This window comes from Oncorhynchus clarkii, chromosome 19 (assembly GCF_045791955.1).
Source record: "Oncorhynchus clarkii lewisi isolate Uvic-CL-2024 chromosome 19, UVic_Ocla_1.0, whole genome shotgun sequence".
NCBI classification, from domain to species: Eukaryota; Metazoa; Chordata; class Actinopteri; order Salmoniformes; family Salmonidae; genus Oncorhynchus; species Oncorhynchus clarkii.
The window spans coordinates 44,927,858-44,950,356 of NC_092165.1; the positions used below are offsets into that span (position 1 = coordinate 44,927,858).

General features: G+C 41.7%; 2 protein-coding genes across 3 annotated transcripts in view; both read right to left on the reverse strand.

Annotated features, from left to right (window-relative positions):
- Positions 1-5,166, reverse strand: LOC139374500 (zona pellucida sperm-binding protein 3-like). The gene is made up of 9 exons (XM_071115505.1): positions 5,155-5,166; positions 2,467-2,715; positions 2,263-2,372; positions 2,080-2,183; positions 1,774-1,948; positions 1,534-1,651; positions 1,267-1,346; positions 902-990; positions 1-764 (listed from the first exon to the last, which is right to left on the reverse strand). The coding sequence occupies exons 1-9, from the start codon at positions 5,164-5,166 to the stop codon at positions 1-3; spliced, it is 1,701 nt and encodes a 566-aa protein (XP_070971606.1).
- The window catches only part of LOC139375286 (sodium-dependent lysophosphatidylcholine symporter 1-B-like), a 24,692-nt gene continuing 5,659 nt past the window's right edge, over positions 3,467-22,499 (reverse strand). For both annotated transcript variants that reach the window (XM_071116917.1, XM_071116916.1), the window contains exons 4-14: positions 19,994-20,117; positions 19,765-19,843; positions 19,488-19,657; positions 19,286-19,376; positions 18,837-18,955; positions 18,577-18,660; positions 17,767-17,850; positions 17,559-17,671; positions 17,287-17,430; positions 6,453-6,629; positions 3,467-6,143 (exon numbers count right to left, since the gene is read on the reverse strand). In XM_071116917.1, the coding sequence (XP_070973018.1) occupies positions 6,089-6,143; positions 6,453-6,629; positions 17,287-17,430; positions 17,559-17,671; positions 17,767-17,850; positions 18,577-18,660; positions 18,837-18,955; positions 19,286-19,376; positions 19,488-19,657; positions 19,765-19,843; positions 19,994-20,117 (1,240 nt within the window). In that variant the 3' untranslated portion in view covers positions 3,467-6,088. The remainder of the gene's footprint in view (positions 6,144-6,452; positions 6,630-17,286; positions 17,431-17,558; positions 17,672-17,766; positions 17,851-18,576; positions 18,661-18,836; positions 18,956-19,285; positions 19,377-19,487; positions 19,658-19,764; positions 19,844-19,993; positions 20,118-22,499) is intronic.

The following is a 22,499-nucleotide window of genomic DNA, read 5'->3' on the forward strand; positions in this document are numbered from 1 at the left end:
TCACCACTTGAAATGCCAAACCCTGGGCAAGTCTTTCCCACCGTCAATCCCGGACTCTACCAGCCCGTCAAAATCACTAATGATCTCCTCACCAGTCTCAGAGAAGAGTGGAAACGTCTTGTCATCCTCATCTGTTTCCCCAGACTCCACTCTTCCTTCCTTCCCCTCATCCTCAGGAATCACAAGTGGTTGCACCTCACCCACCCCAAATCCCCATTCCTTCATGGACTGTGAAACCACCTCTTCCTGTGATACAGACTTTCCCCCCATCTCTGATCCCAGGGAGGACTCCTCCTGTGGATGCATCCATTGCCTTTCAATGGAGCCCTCCTCGGTCAACACGGATCCCTTACTTTCCCATGGATTCCGCTCTCTCAACTCTGCCCTCTCCCATGGAAACTCTAGTCGCAACCCTGTCCCCTCAGCTCTAAACCCTGACCCCTCTCCCCTTATCAACTCTGAATCCCTCACACCTGACCCCTGTATGCCCTCAAATATCTCCCCCTTTCTAAACACAGTCTGAACCACTGACTCCTCACCCTCCAACGGCACTGATTCATCCTCCTTGGAACGAGTATAACCCTCTTCCTTATCACGATACTTCTCCACGTCAATGGTTTCCAGTAGATCTGGGTTGTCAAACTCATCCATTTTGGTCTCAAACCAGACAGTGTCTTCAACTAGTGAGGGACTGACTGGTGGGAAACCACCCTTTGGTGCGGATGGCTGATCTAAGAGCAGTAGAGGCCCGCTGCTGGCAAACCCTACAGGATATGGAAATCAACAGGTTAGAAGTGTCATCACTACTGGAGGCCTCATCACCATGGCCTATTTGAGCACAAGGGAGATGTCAGTGCTGTATACCCAAACCAGTGATTATGGGTTAGGTTGAGTCACTTACCCTTCACCATGGATCTTCTGGGTTTCGGTGTCACACATTTGGAGTCACAGCAGTCACAGATGGAATCCTCTCCCATGACAGCTTTCCACCTACAGAAGGGGAATCAAAGAGACTACTTATATTTGTAATTTAGCAAACTCTCTGATCCAGAGTGATTTGCAGTTATGATATTCAACTTAAGATTGCTTGGTACAACAACAACCACATCTCAGACATAGTAAGTAAAACTTCTCAAAGCCGCCATCAGCAAAGTCAGTACAAAAAGGCAAGTGTTAGGGGTGTAAAGGTCTTGAGTGCAAGGAGGAAGTAAGTTCAAGAGCAGACTACATTTCCCACAGTGCAACATTTTACTCCTACCAGCATACCTGTTCTCTTGGTAGGTGCAAGACTTGTGTATGGGGCCAGCTTCCTCTGTCGTCACATGCAGTTTACAGTGAAGGAAGACCTAGAGGAGATGAAAAGATGAACTCTGATAAAGGAAATTGAAAAATGAATGTCAATTATTTTATTGCTCAAAGGCCGCAATTAGTTTGCTTATTTACAATAAACAGCCCTGTTAATATGCATACATGCAACAGAAAAGTCCAGAGTGATTGAGATTCAATGATAGGGTACAAGTCTCCCATACTCACCGGTGTGTCTGGGTCAGAGGTGAACTGGAAGGCACTGAGGAAGAACCGGAGGGTGTCATCAGTCCTGGGGGAGACAAACTGAGAGCCACCAGGGTTCTTCTGGCTCTCCTGCATGCAGCTGTGGATCAGAGAACAAGGAGTTTACACTCAGGTCAGCGTAATGTGTAGGTTTATATTCCTCCTAACCAAGTCCTTATCAGGTGCAACCCAAAGGAATCTCTGTTCTCCATGCGTACATACCCAAAGTTGTCAATGACAGTGAACTTGAGGGATGTCTTGGAGTCTTTAGATGTTGTGGCATAGCAGTGGTTGATGAAAAGCTTTCCTCCATGGGATAGATTAAGTGCAGAAACCTGGAAATTAATGGTCTGTCCCAGCATGTACACCTGGGACTTGGCTGGCATGGCCCATGCATCTAAAAGACATGAAACAAAAGACATATTGCTGAATATGTAAAAACATGTCACAACTGGTTTGCATTAAAAGTGATTATAAAAATCAATTCAATCTTGATCCACTCATAACCAACCACAACATTATCCTCACCGTCCATCAGCTGGATTCGAAAGTTAACGCGCCCCTTTAGCTTTTTAAGCACGGTGTGTGTTTCCCACGTAGGGCGCACCACCAGCTGATAAACATGATGATACCTGTGCAGAAGGATATGGTTTATCGGTTTATAGTGATATTGTGGATATAGCCGCATCATTCAATTATGTGGCGACTAACCTTTGAAACCGACACTCGACCTGCACGTTAAAGCGATGCGCTCTGCGTGGGAACCAGGTCAGAGGCGTGTAATGGAGCACAAATGTATAGATGAGATAACCCGGTGGCATCTGTCAGTGATGAGATTAAAATGTTATAATTTCATACAAGCAAGAACGTTAACTCCAACAAGACTATCAGTTTAATCACCTTCAACAATCTTACCTGCCGTTTGCCATCACACTCCATCAATGGATACGAGAAGAGCAAGTCACCATAAGGCATGAGAACACCGTTACTCTTGCAGGTGCTTCCCAGCGTCAACTCATCTGTGTCGGCCTCAAAACCATAAAAATTCCGTTTGACCCGGACCACGAAGTCACCACTGGAACACGTAACCGAAACGTCCGGAAGCGTAGCAAAATCACGTTGAGACTTTGGTACAGGCCTATCGAGAAGCGTAGGGCGCTGGATCTCGGGTGGTGGAGAAGAATATATCCTTACAGGCGCTGGTGTGAGTTGGGGTGTTCTGAATGAGATACTGTGAGAGAGTATCCTCGGGCTTGATTTTCTGTTTGCTGTGGATGATAGGTGGGCTGTAAGCAAGTCACCAACGCCTTGTGATGTGCCCAGTTTGAGGATTTTTCTCCTGCCAACTGGACGTGAAACAGACGGAGACCCATAAATACCCGATGTAGATATTGCAATACTAAGTGAAAATACTCTCCATAAAATACAGAGCCACCACTTTATTTTCATCGCAAGAAATGTGATGTTTCGTTTTCCACCTTTCTGTAGACACGGGTGTCCTCTATACCGAACACAGCTTGAGGTGATTTGTCATTAGGTAGGCAGAACTGGGACGATGTTCCAATATGTAAGAAATACACCCTTGCTTGAGTCCTTCCTTCCTTCCTTGATAAATGCACAATCACTGATCTAACATGATTGTACCTGAAAGTATGAGTTCCATTAAACCAATCCAGTCATGTGAGGTCAGTGATTGGAACGAATGATGGAATGAAGGATGCATCTTTTAGGTATTGGATGTGGGGTCAGCCCTTTTAGAGTTAATTGAGTGCAATTAGCTGAGAAGAAAGGAATGTCTGAAATATTGGCATGTCTTTTCAACTTTTGCAGAAAGAAAAACATTGTTCTGTCAGGACAAGTGACAGTATGTCTGAAAATATTACTGTCTTTACATTTCAAACTCTGTCAGAAATAATTCCTGAGTTACACCAATGTCATTTTATTATTGTACATATTTTTTAGCAGCTGTCAGTGCTGTAAACTTTATCCAGTTTCAAACATATTTACAATTTACAAACAATATATACACAAAACATGTACACCAAAACAGCACCATACTGGAGTGAGGAGCACATTGGAGAAAACTCTTAAAAACCTCTTAATGTAATCTAAAATGTAATCTGCATAATCCCCAAAAGTAATTATTCATCATGCAAGGACCATAAACGATAACTAATAATGCTGCATACTCCAAGAAAATGTTAAAATCTCAACTTTCTGGAAATTAAAAAAATATATAAATTAAATGCTGAGGTGTAGTCCCTTTTGAGGACACAAGCTCAAGTAAATTTTTGCTGAAACTACGTAATTTTCTGACATTTACTATTCAACAAAACCGAATGAATAAAGCTTGAAATGACATATGCTTTATACAGTATAATCAAATTATAAAACCAAGGACTAAGATTTTACCTTCCTTTTAACTGTAAAATACATATTTGTATGTTTAGTGTGAGAAACTGTGCATATTTTCTAAAGGTCTCTCTGCCCCACAGCTGTGATCACACAGAGCTCTAGCTTGGCTTCCTGAACTCATTAGGAAAGCGCCTTTCATCTTACATCTATGACAGTGTACTGGTTTAAAATCTATGAATTATTTTAGATTAATAGCTATAAATCGATGTCTGGATGTGCTATAGTGATGAAACCACTGTCTCCTGCTGCACTACGATGTAAGGATGGCAGGTACGTGCTTTGTCAGTGGCTGTGATGTAGGGTTCAGGCAGGAGTTGGACACTCAGAAGAGCGAATGAAATGGTAGGAGAGACATCCCAGCTTCTAGTGGTTTCAGATTTCACATCCTATGTCGCACAGGCCACTGTGTTTCTGGGAACAAGGGCCATCGCTCAATGCAAGTCATTTCGATCTACGGTGTTCACAGATCAATTTACAAGCATAAATGTCCCAGAACCACCACGCAGGTCACCTAAATAGGGGATTTTACATCTAAGAGGTTATGTACCCATTGTAGGCTACTACCAAAAGAAAATACTCTGTTTTTAGATATCTAGATACTGCTTAGGATTTGTCAAGGTTGTTCAATATTACAGTACTTATACTTGAGACATTCAAGAGTAAAAAACATTTGAGTTCTGAATTTTGATTTGTCTGATAAAATAGAAAACTTGGCTTTGGTCTGATCAAAAATATTCATAACAAGAGTACAGACATTAAAAAACTGATTGTTGGTCACATTGCACACACCATAAGATCAGGACACAGCCTCAACTGACACATTATCTTTAGAAAATACTTCTAAATAATATGAGAAACAAATTAAGCCTATCATGTGTTGACAGTCAACTAATCATTCTGATGATCATACAACGTGTGTGTGGGGGTTTAGTAATATACTGTGTGCACACACACAAAATGTAAACATCCATATTCAGACGAGTGTATATAGAATTTGATTATCTGCAATGATTATTACCAAATTAGTACTGTGTGCTTTCATCGAAACATAACTAGTTTTAAATAGTTAGTGAAGATTCTGTGCTTTGGGCCAAGATGGCCTCTAAGATGTACATACAGTTGAAGGCATCAAACATTAAGTTAGGCGTGAGATAAGTTGTTAGTCTCCCCACTAGCCTTTGGACTCACCAAGAAAGACATCTTTTTAAGGAAAGTCTTAGTATCGTGGGGGAGAAACAACTTTGACAAAATAGAATTTAGTTCAAACTTGTACAGAAAATCTTATTGCGACAACAAGGTTTACAAAGTACAACTCTACAATCCGCGCTGTTAAGCCAGTAATTATAAGGTGGAAAATCAGCTAGCCTAGCTATAGTAAGTCTGAAATCTAGACACATTATTGGCAATGTTAATGAGTTCATTAAGGTTAGAGTTTCTTTTACAAGGTTCCTTGTTTCTTTTCCCCATGAGACACAAATGTAATTCCAGTGGATAAGATTGTAATAGTTATGTGCTCTCCACATCCCTAAAGAGGAGTACTATCCTCTTGAAATTAGTTTATTTTTTGTTGTTGTAAATAACCATATAAATCCAGTGCAGTTACTGATATGCCCCAAAAAAGTAATGCTGAAATCCTCCCTCTATGGAGGACCATCCTGCTGATTGGAAAGTATTGTTTTAGTGCAGAGAAAGCTTTCCCATCCTTTGACCTAATATCCTTGGTTCAGGTAGACAAACATCTCATTAAATAAAATCTGGAATTTGATGGGTAAATGCATGATTAACAATCCCAAACTAATGTATGTCATGTAAACAAACAAAACCGATAAACCAGTATCACGAATCACATACATAGTACAGTACAGTAGGTACTCTACAGAGAGCGATGACTCAAAATGTCCACTAGAGGTCTCTGTAACCTGTGGAATCCTGTGGAGACGAGGGCCATTGTGTTCATGTAGCAGTAGTGTGGTCTGTGGTTTCTCCTCCGTTAGTCCAGCTTAACCCAAAACTCACAAACTCTGTCCAGGCTCCCCAGTGGCCTCATCACTCCAGCCTGCCACTGCAAACACGCGGGACAGCGGTGGCCTTTTGGTTGGTCGCCCTTCTCTCCAGGGGGTTCCTATACAACGCTCCCAAGCTCTGTGGACTCTGTCTCGGAATCCTGATCGCTCGCCCTGTTTCAGAATGGGAACACAGCCAAGCGTTAGAAACAAAGGACTTATTTATCGCAGAGTGGCTAAGGATTAAAGTGTGTCCTTTGCATTTAGCTGAAGTATAGAGAAAGATGCCAGAACGGAACTAAGTTTAGTGTCCCCCTGTGAAGAGATTGGTCACTGGATCGCTTAGCTCCCCAGTGCACTCGGTTACTTAATTTAGGAGGAAATAGCTTGGGTCCTGCATGAACCCTGTTCTATTACAATGAGTGTCTGGCTTAGATAGCCTCAATCAGCCCTAATCGTGTGTGCGTGTTTGGTCTAACTCACCGCATCTCCTGCAGTAGTTTCCGGTTGCCTTGCCTCCTCTCCTCGTCGATGGGGTAGGTCTTGAATATAAACAGCCCCAGGAATATCAGAACAACAGGAGCAGGAGAGACCAGCACCTTCAGCGTTAAATTCACTGCGTCGGGTTGCGAGCAGCCTCTGGTCACATAGCCGGCAAAGCTGCAAAAACATTTCCAGGGAGAGAAGAAAATAAAAATAACATAAAAGATGCAGTTTGGTTTGATTATGAATGTGGATTGTGTTATTGTTCACCACAGGACTGCGCCGGTGAATTGAGAAAATTAAGCTAGGTAATCTTTAAAAACGCAGTTATCATAGGCCCTTTCATAAAAAATACACACAAAAGTATGTGTACACCCCTTCAAATTATTGGATTCGGCTATTTCAGTCTGTAAAATCGAGGACACAGACATACAACCTCCATAGACAAACATTGGCAGTAGAATTGCCTTACTGAAGAGCTCAGTGACTTTCAACATGGCAAGGTCACGCCACCTTTCCAACAAGTCAGTTCGTCAAATTTCTGCCCTGCCCCGATCAACTGTAAGTGCTGTTATTGTGAAGTGGAAACATCTAGGATCAACAACGGCTCTGGCGCGAAGTGGTAGGCGCACAAATCGTCTGTCCTCAGTTGCAACACTAACTACAGAGTTCCAAACAGCCTCTGGAAGCAACGTCAGCACAATAACTGTTCGTCGGGAGCTTCATGAATGGGTTTCCATGGCCGAACAGCCGCACACAAGCCTATCACTTTACACAATGCCAAGCATTGTCTGGAGTGGTGTAAAGCTTGCCGCCATTAGACTCTTGAGCAGTGGAAACGGGTTCTCTGGCGTGATGAATCACGCTTCAAATCAATCAAATCAAATTTGTCACATGCAGATGTTATTGCGGGTGTAGCTCCAACAGTGCAGTAATACCTAACAATACACACAATCTAAAGTAAAGGAATGGAATTAAGAATACATAAATGTTTGGACGAGCAATGTCAGAGCGGCATAGACTAAGATACAGTAGAATAGGATAGAATACAGTATATACACATGAGATGAGTAATGCAAAATATGTAAACATTACTAAAGTGACTAGTGTTCCAATTATTAAAGTGGCCAGTGTTTTCAAGTCTATGTATATGGGGCAGCAGTCTATGTGGGGCTAGTGTTGGCGATTTAACAATCTGATGGCTTGAGATAGAAGCTGTTTTTCTAGTCTCTCTGTCCCAGCTTTGATGCACCTGTACTGACCTCGCCTTCTGCAGGGTGAACAGGCAGTGGCTCAGGTGGTTGTTGTCCTTGATTATATTTTTGGCCTTTGTAACATCGGGTGCTGTAGGTGCCCTGGAGGGCAGGTAGTTTTCCCCCGGTGATGCGTTGGGCAGACTGCACCACCCTTTGGGCCAGCAACCTTGCGAGGGTTAACATGCTTAAAACGTCTTATTCACGCCGGCAACGGAGAAGGAGAGCCCACAGTCCTTGGTGGCGGGCCACGTCAGTGGCACTGTGTTATCCTCAAAGCGGGTGAAGGTGTTTAGCTTGTTCGGAAGCACGTCGGTGTCCTCGACGTGGCTGGTTTTCCCTTTGTGGTCCGTGATCGTCTGCAGACCCTGCCATATACGTCACCTGTCTGAGCCGTTGAATTGCGTCTCAATTTCGTCTCTATACTGACCTTTTGCCTGTTTGATTGCCTTAGAGGAATAACTACACTGTTTGTATTCAGCCATATTCCCAGTCACCTTGCCGCTTTCAGTTTTACGCGAATGCTGCCATCTATCCACAGTTTCTGGTTAGGGTAGGTTTTAATAGTCACAGTGGATACAACATCTCCTATGCACTTCCTGATAAACTCAGTCACCGTATCAGTGTATTCCTCTGTTGATCTCGGAGGCTACCCAGAACATATCCCAGTCCACGTGATCAAAACAATCTTGAAGTGTGGATTCCGATTGGTCAGACCAGCGTTGAATAGTCCTTAGCACAGGAGGAGCAAAATGAGGTTGTGATCAGATTTCCCGAAGGGAGTGCAGGGGAGGGCCTTGTAGGCATCCCAGAAGTTGGAGTAGCAGTGGTCAAGTGTTTTAGCAGCGCGGGTACTACAGTCAATGTGTTGATAGAACTTCAGTAATGTTTTTCTCAAATTTGCTTTGTTAAAATGCGGCCTCGGGATATGCATTTTCCAGTTTGCATAAAGTCCAGTGAAGTTCTTTGAGGGCCGTTGTGGTATTGGCTTGAGGGGGAATATACACGGCTGTGACTATAACCGAAGATAATTCTCTTGGGAGATAATACGGTCGGCATTTGATTGTGAGGTGTTCTACGTCGGGTGAACAAATGGACTTGAGTTCAAGTATGTTGTTACAATTACACCGTGAGTAGTTAATCATGAACATACACCCCCGCCCTAATTCTTCCCGGAGAGATATTTATTATTGTCTGCATGATGAACTGAGAACCCAGCTGGCTGACCGGACTCAGACAGTATATCCCGAGAGTGCCATGTTTCCGTATAACAGAGTATGTTACATCCCTGATGTCTCTTTGAAGGAAATCCTTGCCCTGAGCCCGTTAGCTTTATTATCCAGAGACTGAACATTAGCAAGTAATATACTCTGAAGCGGTGGGTGGTGTGCGTGCCTCCTGAGTCGTACGATAAGTCCACTCCGAGTACCTTTATCGCACCAGCAGTGTTTTGGAACCGATTTCGGAAAAAGATCCGATTTCGGAAAAGTTATTCCTGGTTGTAATGCTGGTGAGTTACTGCCGCTCTGATATCTAAAAGTTCTTCCCGGTTGTAATAACACAAAACATTTCCTGGGCTAATAATATAAGAAATAACACATAAAAAAACAAAATACTGCAAAGTTTCCTAAGAGCTAGAAGCACAGCAGCCCAATCCGTTGGCGCCATCTTCACCATCTGGCAGTCCACAGCCGAATCTGGGTTTGGCAGATGCCAGGAGAACGCTACCTGCCCGAATGCTGTGCTAACTGTAAAGTTTGGTGGATGAGGAATAATGGTCTGGGGCTGATTCGGGGCTAGGCCCCTTAGTTCCAGTGAAGGGAAATCTTAACGCTACCGCATACAATGACATTCTAGACAATTATGTGCTTCCAACTTTGTGGCAACAGTTTGGGGAAGGCTCTTTCATGTTTCAGCATGACAATGCCTCCATGTGCAAAGCGAGGTCCATACAGAAATGGTTCGTCGAGATCGGTGTGGAAGAACTTGACTTGCCTGCACAGAGCCTTGACCCATCAAATACTTTTGAGATGAATTGTAAAGCCGACTGCAAGCCAGGCCTAATCACCCAACATCAGTGCCTGACCTGTGAGTGGAGGCTGTTACGGCAGCAAAGGGGGGGACCAACTCAATACTAGAGAGAGGGGCAGCTGAACACCGTATGCTGGAAAACACCCAGTTTGTTATTTTTTATTAAAACAAAACCGCTATTAATTAAGAATACCAAACTTGTTTTGCATTCCGCAACATGTTTAGCTTTTAACAGCTAGGAAACACCGCTAACCAAACAACAGTGCTAGATGGCTGTACTACAGACACCTGTCGTCGTCGTGTGAAAGACGCATTGTTAAAAAATTTGAAAAACAACTGGTTGCAGTAAAGAGCCAACATGGATACTAAGGAGATCCTGAGGGAAATCGAGAAGTACCAACAGCTTTACGCTATGGAGGAACAACATACTCCATCATGGAAAGAGCCGACTACCTCAAAAAAGAACTCGAACCAGACACGGACGATTTACTTACCGTTGAAGTAGAGGCTAGTGCTCTGGCTGGAATCCATGCAACATTGGAAAAGTTGTGTGAGGAGGTAGCAGGGCTGAGGGGGAGTTTGGAGTTTAGCCAGAGTGAAATTGTCATGCTCCAAGGAAAGAACAAGGCACTCACAGCCAAGGTAAAAATCCACGATTCCAAAATGGATTGTCTACTCAGGAAAAACAGAGTGATGAAGGAGTTGCTGCTAGACATACAAAGTCGTAGCATGCGTAAAAATCTAATATTTTCTGGGATTCCTGAGGACGCATCCAATAATCCAGAGGGCGTGATCAGACAATTCATGCAATCCGCCTTGAAACTTCCTCTAGAGACTAAACAAGGTGGCGTTCCACTGTGTTAACAGACTTGAAGCGACAAGACCAAGGGTCCCCGACCGATCATCGCAAAATTTGAACACTACCAACAAAAGGAACTGATCAAAAGCAGGGGAAGGGAGCTCAAAGGGACCAAATTTGGTCTCAATGACCAATTTCCCCGGGAGATAAACAAACGTCGCAAGACACTGTATCCTGTACAGAGGCAACAGAAGGAGAGGGGTACACGTGCCTTTCTCATTGTGGACAAACTCTTTATAGATGGACAGCTATTCCGAGACAGCTCCATAACACCATGGCTGTACTAAATTCTACAGGGATTTCAGGTTACGAAAAAAAGGAAGTATGGGAACTGTAAAAATATAAAAACTGTAAAAACACTGAAGTGGATATGAACACACACATACTCAATTACATGTTCACTTACACACTTGATCCCGCTCTCTACTCTCCCTCTCTATTGTCGAGAACTGTTGTATAATTTAATATATTGTACATATTGTACGGAATACATTTGTACTGTAGTGAAGCCATCTCTAGAGTAATGCAATGTCTCTTTCATGATCGTGTGAAATGTCAATTGCTATGGAAATGCTGGAAGGTGTTTTTCAATGATGTTAAAGATAATTATAATTCAACTATGATGGTGATACGATATGGATTACAATTATCCTCATTAATATTAAGGCTATACGCATTGGCGGGGTTATTTATTTGGACATCACACATTATAGTCTTCTACAGACATCGTACACATTCTCACTAAATCACATCCAATATCATACACATCAACTTACTCAGATTTACTACACACATAATATCTTGGCTCAATTTTCTAACATCTGTGGCATTGGCTCACAGGCAGGCAAGGGAATAAAACATATTGTGATCCTATTTTTTGAATTCTAAATATCAAACATTTGAAAGCTCTAATTTTGACTGTCATAATACCTCTGATGGCAGTAACTTTACAAGCATTAAATATGATCAATTTAGACTGAGAATAGTTTCTAGTTATGGTAAGGGCTCAAATAAGTCTAGCCAATTATAAGTGTAACAGTTTAGCAGATTATAAAAAAAGATCAGTCCTTACGTGGCTAAAAGAAAAGCAATAACTTACTGTATACTGTTTACAGGAAACTCATTCTACATCCTTTAGATGAAGCGTGGAAAAGGGAATGGGGTGGTGAAATAATTTTCTGTCATAGGCAAAGGAACTCAAAAGGTGTGATGATATTAATTAACAAAAATTTTGATCTGAATGTGAAAATAGTTAGGAATGATTTGCAAGGAAGGTGGATCTTTTTGAAGATGGAAGTGGACGAAAAAGGGATTTGGCTCATTAATCTATATGGTTTAAATCAGGATGATCCATACTTCTTAGAAAATATTTATTGAACTTACAGACAACAAATGATCTAATTATTATGGTAGGAGACTATAACACAGTGTTAAGTAGCTCAAAGGACCGTAAAGGAAATCACCCTACAAACTATCATCACCGTGCCCTTAAGGAAATCACATATATTATGGAAACATTAGAAATAGTGGATATTTGGAGACTAAAAAACCCCAGACCTAGTGAGATATACATGGCGACTTAATCAAGCTGGTCGTCTTGACTACTTTCTTGTCTCTTTCTCTCTTGCATCAAAGGTTAAAAAAGACAGAATGCGATCAGATCATCATCTAATTGGCCTTCACATAACTCTTATAGAATTTCTACGTTGACAGAGATATTGGAAATTTAATCAAAGTTTACTGGAGGACATCTTATTTTTAACTAAGACAAAATAATGTATTACTTAATTTTTCCAGTATAATATAGGAACAGCAAATCCACTTATTGTTGGGATACCTTTAAATGTACCTTCAGGAGGACATTCAATTCAATATTCATCAATAATAAAAAAGCCGTTTCTGGCTAAAGACACAAGACTAACATTAACTAATAGTACAGGTAGATAGCAATAAAATGATACTACAGAGATAAAATAAGTTAGAGGAAAAACAAAAATAACTTGAGGAACTTATTCAAGACCAATCTAATGCAATCTATTACAAAAAAATAAAGCAAACTGGATGGAATATGAAGAAAACTGCACAAAATTCATCAACACAGGAACGCTAACAGAAATTATTTGCAGAAACTCATTACTGATTCTCCGAATTATATTTTAAAAGAGGAAGGTAAATATTTTAAGTAGATGTTCTCTTTTCCGTCTGATCCTCTCCCACTGAATGAAGATTATGGTAAGGAATTCTTTCCAAATAAAAAATGGAAAATTAACAAATGTACAGAAAGATTAGTGCGAAGGTCAAATTACCGAGGCAGAACTTTGAGGCTATTAAATCCGTTCAGTCTGAAAAACGAGGGCTTGATGGCATACCGGTAGAGGAAAATCAACTATTATTTGATATACTAAAAGCTCCATTGTTAGATTGTTTTAACTACTCCTATAGAAATGATAGTCTGTCAGGTATTCAGCAGGAAGGTCTGATTTCTCTATTATTAAAACAAGACCCAGATGGCAAATATAAAGATTCCGTGTAAAATAAACTGGAGGCCTCTTACACGTCAATGTTGTGATGCAAAAATACTAGCGAAATGAATAGCACTCAGAATGAAAAGGGTTTTACCAGGTATTGTTTATCCTGACAGGACAATAATAGAACATCATGAAACATCTAAGAAGCCAGGTCTGGTATTTTCAATTTTGGTGAATCCCTTATAAAATGGGTAAACGTAATGTATAGCAACCCCAGGTGTAAAATAGTAAATAACGGCTACTTCCCAGAGAGTTTTGAATTGTCAAGAGGAGTTAAACAACGGTGTCCGCTGTCACCATATCTATTTGTTATGGCCATCGAACTGCTAGCTATTAAAATCAGGTCCAATAACATTAGAGGATTAGAAATCCAAGGCTTAAAAACAAAGGTGTCCATGTATGCCGATGACTCAAGTTTTATATTAAGTCTGTTAACTAGATCCCTGCAATGTCTCATTGAAGATCTAGATAACTTTTCTGGACGAAAACCTAATTATGATAAGTGTACAATATTACATATTGGATCTTTTAAAATACGTTTTATTACCCTGCAGTTTACCTATAAAATGGACTGACGGTGAAGTGGACATACTTGGTATTCATATCACAAAAGATATATGCTCTCCACAATGAATTTCAATAGAAAACTAGTAAAAATAGACAAGATCCTGCAACCATAGGGAAGTAAATACCGGTCTATTTATGGAAATATTGCCCTGATTAACTCCTTAGTCATATCTCAGTTCTCACTTATGGCGCTGCCTACTCCTGATGATTCGTTTTTCAAATTATACGAGTAAGAAATATTTTGCTTTATCTGGGACGCTAAACCAGACAAAATAAAGTGTGCCTATCTCTATAATGAATTGGGTGGATTGAGATTATTAAATATAAAAGCACTAAACTGCTCTAAAAGTTTCACTTATTCAAAAGTTACTTGAACCCTAAATGGTTCTCAAGTAGACTACTAAGAAAAGCTCATCCATTGCTTAAAAATTGCCTTTTTGCCTTTGTGCAGATTGCCATGTCTCCTTTTCGATTAATTGAAAATTATACTTTTTCAAAGTGTCTCTCTTTTTCAAACAATTTTACCTTTATTTAACTAGGCAAGTCAGTTAAGAACAAATTCTTATTTTCAATGACGGCCTAGGAACAGTGGGTTAACTGCCTGTTCAGGGGCAGAACGACAGATTTGTACCTTGTCAGCTTGCGGATTTGAAGTTGCAACCTTCTGGTTACTAGTCCAACGCTCCAACCACTAGCCTACCCTGCCGCCCCAAACAAGCATTGCACAGCTGGCTACAATTTCAATTTCATCCCCTTGAAAAGATAGAACAAATATTATGGCTGAACTCAAATGTGCTGGTTGATAAAATAGCTGTATTTATGGGAAAGATTTTTGAAAAGGGTATTTTGTTCTTAAATTAAATTGTAAATTGTAATGGTAGAGTTGCGTATTTCATGGAGTTATCAGAATTGTATGGGAAGGTCTGCTCAATCCAAGAGTACAACCAATTGATTACAGCATTACCCCAAAAATGAAGTAGGCAGGTGGCAGCGGGAGGAGGTAGGGGACAGGTCTGTCTGCCCAATGTAGCGGATCAAAACTTGCAGAGGAATAAAAATAGCATAAATAGGAAAGTGTACCTTTTCAGCTAAAATTATTATATAGAATTCTCGTCACCGACATGTTGAGTATTTGGGGCATGAAATCATCGAAACTCAGCAAATTTTGTTGTGAGGATACAGAATCAATAGACCATATGTTTTGGTATTGCCCTCAGGTAGCCTGTTTCTGGTCTCAGGTTCAGGAATGGTTGAAAATGCATAACAGTGATCTAAAATTGACCCTAGAAATAGTACTGTTCGGAGATCTGGAGAGACTACAAGTCAGTCAATTATTAATATTCTAATACTCTTAGTAAAAGTATTTATCTTCAACTCGCAATCTGTGGGTTCTATTTGATTAGATAGATTCAAATTGTATGTTAAACATCACTGCATAGTTGAAAGATACAGTTGAAATCGGAAGTTTACATACACTTAGGTTGGAGTCATTTAAACTCATTTTTCAACCACTACACTAATTTCTTGTTAACAAACTATAGTTTTGGCAAGTCAGTTAGAACATCTACTTTGTGCATGACACAAGTCATTTTTCCAACAATTGTTTACAGACAAGATTATTTCACTTATAATTCACTGCATCACAATTCCAGTGGGTCAGAAGTTTACATACACTAAGCTGACTGTGCCTTTAAACTGTTTGGAAAATTCCAGAAAATGATGTCATGCCTTTAGAAGCTTCTGATAGGCTAATTGACATCATTTGAGTCAATTGGTGTCACGCCCTGGTCGAAGTATTTTGTGTTTATCTTCATGTATTGGGTCAGGCCAGGGTGTGGCATGGGGTTTTTGCATTGTGGTGTGTTTTGTCTTGGGGTTTTGGTGTGTATGTATTGGGATTGTAGCTAGTGGGGTGATCTAGCAAAGTCTATGGCTGTCTGGAGTGGTTCTCAATCAGAGGCAGGTGTTTATCGTTGTCTCTGATTGGGAACCATATTTAGGCAGCCATATTCTTTGAGTTTGTCGTGGGTGATTGTCCTGTGTCGTTGTTCCTGTCGCTGTGTTAGTTTACACAAGTATAGGCTGTTTCGGTTTTCGTTAAGTTCTTTGTTTTGTAGTGTTTGTTATTGATTCGTGTTTTACGTTCGTTCATTAAACATGGATCGCAATCTACACGCTGCATTTTGGTCCGACTCTCCTTCTCACCTAGAATACCGTTACAATTGGAGATGTTCCTGTGGATGTATTTCAAGGCCTACCTTCAAACTCAGTGCCTCTTTAGTTAACATCATGGGAAAATCAATAGAAGTCATCCAAGACCTCAGAAAAAAAGTCTGGTTCATCCTTGGGAGCAATTTCCAAATGCCTGAAGGTACCACGTTCATCTGACAAACAATAGTATGCAAGTATAAACACCATGGGACCACGCAGTGTCATACCGCTCAGGAAGGGGACGCGTTCTGTCTCCTAGAGATGAACGTAATTTGGTGGGAAAAGTGCAAATCAATCCCAGTACAACAGCAAAAGACCTTGTGAAGATGCTGGAGGAAACAGGAACAAAATAATCTATATCCACAGTAAAATGAGTCCTATATCGACATAACCTGAAAGGCCGCTCAGCAAGGAAGAAGCCACTGCTCCAAAACCACCATAAAAAAGCCAGACTGGTTTGCAACTGCACATGGGGACAAAGATCGTACTTTTTGGAGAAATGTCCTCTGGTCTGATGAAACAAACAACTGTTTGGACATAATGACCATCGTTATGTTTGGAGGGAAATTATGTGGATATATTGAAGCAACATCTCAAGACATCAGACAGGAAGTTAAAGCTTGGTCGCAAATGTGTCTTCCAAATGGACAATGACCCCAAGCATACTTCCAAAGTTGTGGCAAAATGGCTCAAGGACAACAAAGTCAAGGTATTGGAGTGGCCATCACAAAGCCCTGACCTCAAGCCTATAGAAAATTTGTGGGCAGAACTGAAAAAGTGTGTGCGAGCAAGGAGGCCTACAAACCTGCCTCAGTTACCCCAGCTCTGTCAGGAGGAATGGGCCAACATTCACCCAACTTATTGTTGGAAGCTTTTGGAAGGCTACCTAAAATGTTTGACACAGGTTAAACAATTTAAAGAAAATGCTACCAAATACACTCAATTAGTATGTCAACTTCTGACACACTGGGAAAGTGATGAAAGAAATAAAAGCTGAAATAAATCATTCTCTACTATTATTCTGACATTTCACATTCTTAAAACAAAGTGGTAATCCTAACTGACCTAAGACAGGGAATTTTTACTAGGATTAAACGTCAGGAATTGTGAAAAACTGAGTTTAAATGTATTTGGCTAAGGTGTATGTAAACGTCCAACTTCAACTGTGTATGTATGTAAGATTTTTTTAATGCCCATAATTTTGGAATGAGATGTTCGAGGAGAAGTTGTCCACATACTTTTGGTGATGTAGTGTGTTTCAAACTTTTAGGAAATGCAAAATACAGTTAGATTTCAAACTAAGCTCATTAATTTGTCAACATGCTAAGTTTTTGCAAAGTCAGTTTGTCATGTACAATACCTGCAAGAGAGAAAAACAAACTCACTCTAGACTGAGAGTAGAGATGCCGAGGGATATTCCTGAGGCAAACTTGGTGAAGAAGACATAGAAGGAGTAGAAAATGGCCTCGTGGCCACTAGAGTCTGGATTCTTCACTTTGAAATCATCCACCACATCTGGAAGCATTGACCTGAGAAACAAGGAAATATGTGAATGGATACCAAAAGGCAAGCCGCACCACAGACTGGATAAAAGTAAAGAGACACTGGAGATAATCTATAGGTGGGTGTGCTGAGGTACATTCAGTAGTCTGTTTACCAAGGTAGGAGGAAAGCTGCAGCCACACTGACTCCTGCAGCCACAGAGACCACATAGGCCACAATGAGACTGCTTTCTATGCAGACGATCAGGATCATGAAGGGCACTGCCCACTGCAGAGAGAGACACATAGGATAGACATGAAATGAGGCATGAGAGAGAGTTCCATAACACAGCATGAAACTCCACACCAACACGCACTACTCACCGTGATGCCAATGTAGACGGCAGTCTTCTTCCCGAATCGGATCAGGAACCACTGCCAGAATGGAATGGACAAAGTCCCAGAGAGCTAGAAATAAAACACCAAAGAAGAGCATGAAGATATTTAACTTTTAAACAATTTCCATAAAAATGAATAGAAATACTTCTCTGCGCAATGTGGGAACAGAATAGGTCAGACTGACCGATGGGCTAAAAGGTCATGGGAGAAGGACAATGTGAAAGGGCCCTTTATTTAACCCTGCTGGGGGTACATGACCCCTGAACTCTTATAGAGGTGTGGTCAACCGGTGTGTCAAATGATCACACAAGGATTAGCGAGTGGCTGAGCAACTATCACTATGGGAAATATCAAACAATTCATCAGTGCTGACCAAAACCAGCAGCATCTAAAGACCTAGTCTTGCATGTATGGCAGTTTGAGGATTTGGCTAAGACAAACAGATCTGGTGACATCTCCTGCTCCAGTAGCCGAGCCAGGGCAGGGCAGGGCAGCTCTAGATCCTACTCAGGCAGATAGAGGCGACGGTGCAGAATAGAAAAGCGAGGGTTCCCATGGTGGTGCTGACAGATCGCCTGGGCAACAAAGACCCCTCTGTGCTCCTTTCTCTCACCGATGGAGTGTGTGAGAGGGGGACAGGTTCCCAGGGGCCACAACAACAACACCTCTAACCCCAAAAATGTGCCCTCTCATCCCCATGGCAACATGTCTCCTTGCGTGAAGAAAAAACAAAAACAGGAGGGTGGGGGGGGGGAGGGGGGTGGGGGTTCTCAGAGAATAATAGACTACACTCACCATAATGACCAGCAGAATGTTCTGGAAGTCATTTCTAAAGCCCAGGGTGTAGGTGATGAACAGGGCAAAGTTCCCCTCCAGGAGCTGCCAGGAAGAGATCAATATAATACACCTCAAACTGAATGAACAGGAAGTAGGTCTAATATACATAAAGAAAACTAAACACCAAGGTTACACACCCTATAGCTAGTCATAAAGAATTGTTTGTTTGGTTGTTTATGTGTGTGCTTAACTGTAGCCCATCTCTGAGTGTGACTCACCATGAAAGCCAGCGAGGTGAAGAGGAATCCCATGACCAGTTTGACATACGGCCCATATCCCATCACCATCCTCACGCCCTCAAAGAACGACATGGGTTCTGTCTTCAGACGCCCACACTCTAGGACCAAAACAAAGCTGGCGATTAAATCTGATTAGGTGCACTGTGCCAAACATCAGCTGAAGAAGACTTATCTGATATTATTTCTTATCCCTCATCCATGGCATTTACAGACTGCCAAAATATGTCCCTCTTCTAGTTACTTATAACAAAATAATTCTTGGAACATTTGCGGGTTGAGAGAAAGTGGAAAAGTTTGCTTGTGGATAACAAACAGAAATCTTTCCTACTCTAAATATGAGAAAAAAAACTTTGTTTGAAGTACGTCATTGTAAAGATATTCTGATAAGAGACAAAAATTTAAAATAAAATCAATTAATCAATTCCCACCTTCCTGCTCTCTGACTCCCAGGAACAGGACTGCAGCACAGAGAACGTACATGGTACAGATGACTGCTGAGGCGATGAGGTAGGCTTGTTTCTGTTAGGGGGACAGGAGGAGCAGGGGTAGGGGCACATTCCACTTCTAACGTTGCTATAACAGTGTTATGCCATGTTATACAACATGACATCCCTAGGGTCCCCCACTCACCGTTTCATCTAGGGAGATGTGGGTGATGTTGAAGTCTGACCCCAGCAGTGTGGAGTTACCGTTGTCAAGGACATCCAGGTCACCTGGGAGACAGGGGGCGATCGCCCCGCCCACAATCTGCCCCTGGATTGCTGTGCCAACCACTGTTCCCAGCACCTCCACTGTCATACCTGAACAAGAGAGTGGGATGGGGAGAGTGAGAAAGAGCAGAATGAAGACCTTACATTACAACTACATGAGATGCTACATAACCGTAAAGATGTCCAGGTTGACATACGGTAGGCAGTGGCAGAGTCCCTCTCTTTCTGGTCCATGCTGATGAACATGGTGAGCGCTGAGTACGGCACATGGAAGCACTGCACACAGAAAAAAAACATCAGCATTGCTGGCACAATAACCATGAAACCACATTACAGTAACAATCAATAGGGATTGAGTAACAATGTATTGTAACATGTGCCCCTTCTTATCAATAAAACAAGAGACTGTGTAGAGGCGAGACTGACCGTCTGCAGAGACTGGAAGAGGCAGTAGAAGACCAGGTACCACAGGACCTTCCCCTGCTCCACCGGAGGGACATACCAGATCAGGAAGTAGGTGAGCACTGCAAACGGAGTGGAGATGAGGATCCTGAGGGAAAAACAGGAGAGTATCAATACAATGTAATGATGGATGAGCATTTAAAATGGGTGGGTGTTTGAGTAGGTCTATTTCATCTCTGTGACCAGAAATGTATAGTGAAATATTATACAAACACAATTTTTGTATTGAAGAAGTGAATATTTCTTCTCACAATTATGATTTCCATGAGTCCCAGCCAGATGACGTAAATTAGTGACACCTGTGTGACACTTGGTAGTGATGGCAGTAGTGGTAGCAGAGTTTGGGTCACTAACTTACATCATCTGCACAGGGTTGAGATTTTTAAACTCTGTAAAGTAACTAACTTGAACCCCCTCTCTTTCTCACATCCACACTTCTTTCTTTCTTTCTTTCTTTCTTTCTTTCTTTTCATTGAAAGCAGGTATTTGTGAATAATCCCTTAATTATCTGTTGTTTGGGGCTGTGTGTAGAGAATGGGCTCAGAATGGGCTCAGTGGGGCCTTTCTCTGTTCACTGTGTCACCAGGGAGACTGTGGTGGGCTGTACTTATGGGGGCACCATACTGACCCTGCCTCACCCCACTCTACAGCCACAATCACACAATCCACCTGAAAAGCAGACCAATCCATTCCAGCTAGAGTAGCAACCATAGAGAACTATGGATCCACTACTGGGTTTCCAGAAGACAAGTCAGCTCAAAAAAATAGACTTTGGGGGCATTGCTGGAATGGTATTTTGGAGACAAGTATCTACTGACTGAGACATTTCTATGCCAGCAGGGCAGTGGGTGTTCGTCTCAGCCCCTCACTGGTCTCAGCAAAATACACAGTTGAGAACAGCAGTCACTGTAACATTACATGCTCATCTGCCAAGTGTATTAATTACTACAACAACATTAATACTGTACAACAATATCTTTGTAATAGGTCATGTTTCTTTCCATCAGTCCTCTGTGTTTGAGCCTACAGTCCCCAGGGGGACTATCATCTCATTGAACTGAAAATGCGTGTTTGTTTATGTTACACGACACATGTCGACCCCACTCACGCATGGCCAGTCAATGGGAGTGGCAATCCTCTCTGTAGCCAACATCCACTGAACTGGGGAAGCACCATATAAGCACCCTCTGTCTGCTTCCTTAGCGTACATGGGCTGACTGAATGGGGTTAATAAGAGTCAATAGACTGATCTGACTGGAAATAGAGGTCAGATATCTCCTAGATTGTCTGTGTTTTGTACACTGTCACTATGGTTGAATACACAAAGCTCACAGCAAGAGCACGACAGCAGCCCCACACCAATGACCTTGAGGTGACGCCCTAGCTACACAACTACGTAGGCAGGACAAGAGGAAAAGGCTCAAGGTTTTATTCTGCAAACAGACTTGATCACCACCTGTCTGTGAGAAACATTACTGTGCTTCTTCAAGTTAGGTCAACATTGACTTATCAAGCTCCTAATACTTCAGGGAGAGAGACTATTAAAGTACTTATCAGAGTCCATTAAGAGAACTGTGTTTTCTCTATTACAACAATTTGATGTTATTTTTGTGACATCCGATCTGATAAATGAATTACTCAGCTATCCGTCTGTCTGGCAGGCGGCTACATGGAAGTAAGAGGAAGGCTGTCTATTTTCACTGTTTATGACAACAATATTCACATTCTAGAGAGGTCTAGAATTCCACAGGCTGTTTATGACTCGGTAATACAATTCTGGGAAAAACCTATTCCACTAATAGCGCTAATTAAAAAGGCAGAGGCATTCAGAAGGGGAAATAGCTTTAGTCAAGGTTTAGTTAAGTGATGCATCTCCTTGTCTGTGTTCAGGCTCTGATAAGAATTCGCTGGGGGATTTGTAGTGGTTTATACAGACCAGAAACCTAACAATGACCTCATTGACATTCAGCCAATAATCTCCCCTCTACTTGACCTGCGGTAACCTCTCTCTAAATCAGCCAGCCCACTCCCCAACTGCCATCTCACACACACACAGACACACACCCATTGGCCTAAATCTAGTGGTGTGTTGAGGGCTGGACCAATCAGAGAGGGTGATGCCGGCTTTCTCCCTCTACACTTGCAGCTCAGGCACACCAGGCAGACTATTGTACGTCACATGCCCAGGGTCTTAAGATATCAAGTAAATCCAGTTGTTACCACCATGAATAAACCTCCTTTATCGATGCCATTCCTAGCAAGTCACAGTATTATGCCAAATATGAATTGCAACCACAAAAGGTCAATATCTCCTTGTATCAGAGTGTGTGCCTTCTTAAAAGTTCATTTGTGGAATTGCTTTCCATCTCAATGCGTTTGAGCCAATCAGTTGTGTTGTGAAAAGGTAGGGGGTATACAGAAGATAGCCCTATTTGGTAAAAGACCAAGTCCATATTATGGCAAGAACAGC